Below are 2,506 nucleotides of genomic sequence, written 5' to 3'. Positions count from 1 at the left end.
GGGATGAATTACTGAGCAGCCAGCTATTTTACTGTCATGGACGATTACCTAGTGATCAGGCAGAATTTCATCGCTCCCTTTTCTTGTGCAATGAACAGAATTTGACGATCCCCGTCCCCTGATTTTCGTCCTCTTCGAGCCTAATTGTTCCTTTTCATTTACTTATCCGCATTTAACACCTAAGGAAGTGAACCGGTCGAACAGACTAGTTTCCCCCACTTCACATCTACAAATAAGCCAGTTTGCTATGTCAACACCGGAAAAGAGCTTTCCCACGAGCCGAATTGCAAGGCGGTGAAATGATTGATATGTCAAAGAGATATGGTATTAACGAAAACCTAGATTGTAGGTGAATTTGCACACCATTCTAGATTAACACCAAGATGATAGCATCTAGTTAGCAACATCCGCCTGGCGTGAAGTAGCCAGGTAGTATGAAGGCCAGCTTCTTGATACCTTCCTGGTCCTGCTCGCCACTTCTCGGCATGATAGAGAAACGCATGCCGCCCATTTCTTCACTCAGAATGTCCCCATCCAACGCGGCAGCATGAAGGTCTTCAAGAACTGCGGCTGCAACATATCTCGATGTATTAGCATTGTCCTGCAGGGTTTTGAACACTTCCGCGGCAGTGACCGCCTCCGAATGAGGACGCCATGAATCATAGTCTGTGGCAGTTGCGATTAATGCGTAGCTAAAGGGTTTCTCAGTCAAATTAAAGTAAAGCGAATGGTCAAGTCACCTTAGTTCCGCCTCCCGAGCTAACTTGGCCTCGGGTAAAGCGCTCATGTTAATGAGATCCCCACCCCACGCTCGATACATGATGCTTTCCGCCCTGGTGGAGAACTGAGGACCTTCCATACAAACGATGCACTTGTCCTTGTGGAGAACTACTCCTCTGCCTTTGTCTGCAAGAGCCTTCTCTACTCTTACCTCCAGCCAACGGATCAACTTCATGCTATATGGATCACCAAATGCAGCATGAGCGACTATCTTCGTGCCCTCAAAGAAGCTGGCTGGGCGTATGCCCTTCGTGCGATCAATGATCTGAGTAGGAATGACAAAAGATCCCGGGGTGATCTCTTCGCGGAGCGAGCCAACCGCACTGAATGCAAGAATAACCCGGACGCCCAATGACTTCAAAGCTGCGATGTTAGCGCGAGAAGGGACTGCTGACGGTGCAATCGAATGGTGCTGCCCGTGACGAGCCAGGAAGGCGATCTTTGATCCTGAAGGTAGCGAGCAAATGGTAATGGGCGAAGATGGGTATCCCCAAGGCTAAGAAGACAGCAACGCAGATTGGTCAAGATCGCAGAGACTCTTAGAGGATGAAAACGAACAGTCTCTGGGTTGACCTTCTCCCTGAGGTGTTTGTCGTGAGTTACAGAACATAACTCGTTCAGGTCACAACTCACACGAAAGTCAGGTTATCAAGATGATATAGCCCACTACCACCAATGACACCGACGAGTACTATGAAGTTGTCATAAGGAGCTGAACACGCAGTTGAAGGAAGACGGAACCAACCATCATTGGGGGTCATGATATCAGAGTGAGATATTAGCACTCGGAGAGTTCAATTTGCGGTGTTCGAGACATTTTATTTTGCAAGTTGTAAACAAACGTTTGATCAATCGTAGTGATAGATAAGCTTCGAATCAGATAAGGACAAGTACTAAATTAGCAATCGCAAAATCATCGAATTATTTATGTAAATGCTAAGTATAGGCTTGTATTATGATATAAATTACATGCGGACATCAAGAAGCTCCTGTGACAGTATCTTTGAGTCATGTATCTGATTCTCAAGCCACGTCTTAAACACAACATGATCCTCCAGTGGAAGTCATATACTAGAATGCACTGTGTAGTGAGAGCTGAGAGTATCAAGACAAAATTGCACAAAATCCCAGTTTTTAAGGTGTGATGGTGAGGGTTCAATGTCATCATGACCCAAGTACAAAAAGTCAGTCTTTTCCTTCCTGCATTGAATAGCAGCCACTTTCAGCCATTCATCAAGGGGCTCACTATTGTGCAGCAGCTGGCCCTCTTGATAATGCAGACAGACCCAAGTGAGGACCCATATGAATGACTCTGCATCATGCTGGTACAGGTGTTTGACCTGGCCTTCGATGGCTTCCTTCATGAGAAGTTCAATGGCCATGAAAGGTACTGTGCCTGTATGCTCCTGGCCTGAGGGACTATCTTGAGTTGATGATAAGTCGAAGTCATTGAGGATCCCAATATATCAACCATCTAACATCTTGTAGACCACGAGGTTGCTAGGGTTGACATTGTGGTGATGGACCTTTTCCCCCCCAGAGGGCATAGTGACCTGGAGTTGCAGGTATCAGGGACCAATATGGAGTGCAAGAAGGAAGAACACGTACAGACAATGATGTGCCACCATGCAGTGAGGAACTCCTTGTCGCTCAGGTCTGTAATCTGGTTGAGCTTTCTGAATATGATAATATATAGGACATGCCTGCCATGTTCAGTGTCCTTAAG

The 2,506-nt window shown here is 46.3% G+C and overlaps 1 protein-coding gene across 1 annotated transcript; it reads right to left on the bottom strand.

The window, feature by feature from the left end:
- Positions 1 to 2,060: 2,060 nt before the first annotated feature.
- Positions 2,061 to 2,240, bottom strand: BJ212DRAFT_1251972 (uncharacterized protein; the record flags this gene model as incomplete). The annotated part of the gene is made up of 1 exon (XM_041329719.1): positions 2,061 to 2,240. A coding segment is annotated over one exon (180 nt), but the record flags the coding sequence as incomplete, so codon positions are not given.
- Positions 2,241 to 2,506: the final 266 nt, after the last annotated feature.

Source organism: Suillus subaureus (assembly GCF_016647635.1).
Source record: "Suillus subaureus strain MN1 chromosome Unknown BJ212scaffold_144, whole genome shotgun sequence".
NCBI lineage: Eukaryota > Fungi > Basidiomycota > Agaricomycetes > Boletales > Suillaceae > Suillus > Suillus subaureus.
Note: the sequence above shows the minus strand (reverse complement) of the source record. Positions and strands in the feature narration are given on the sequence as shown.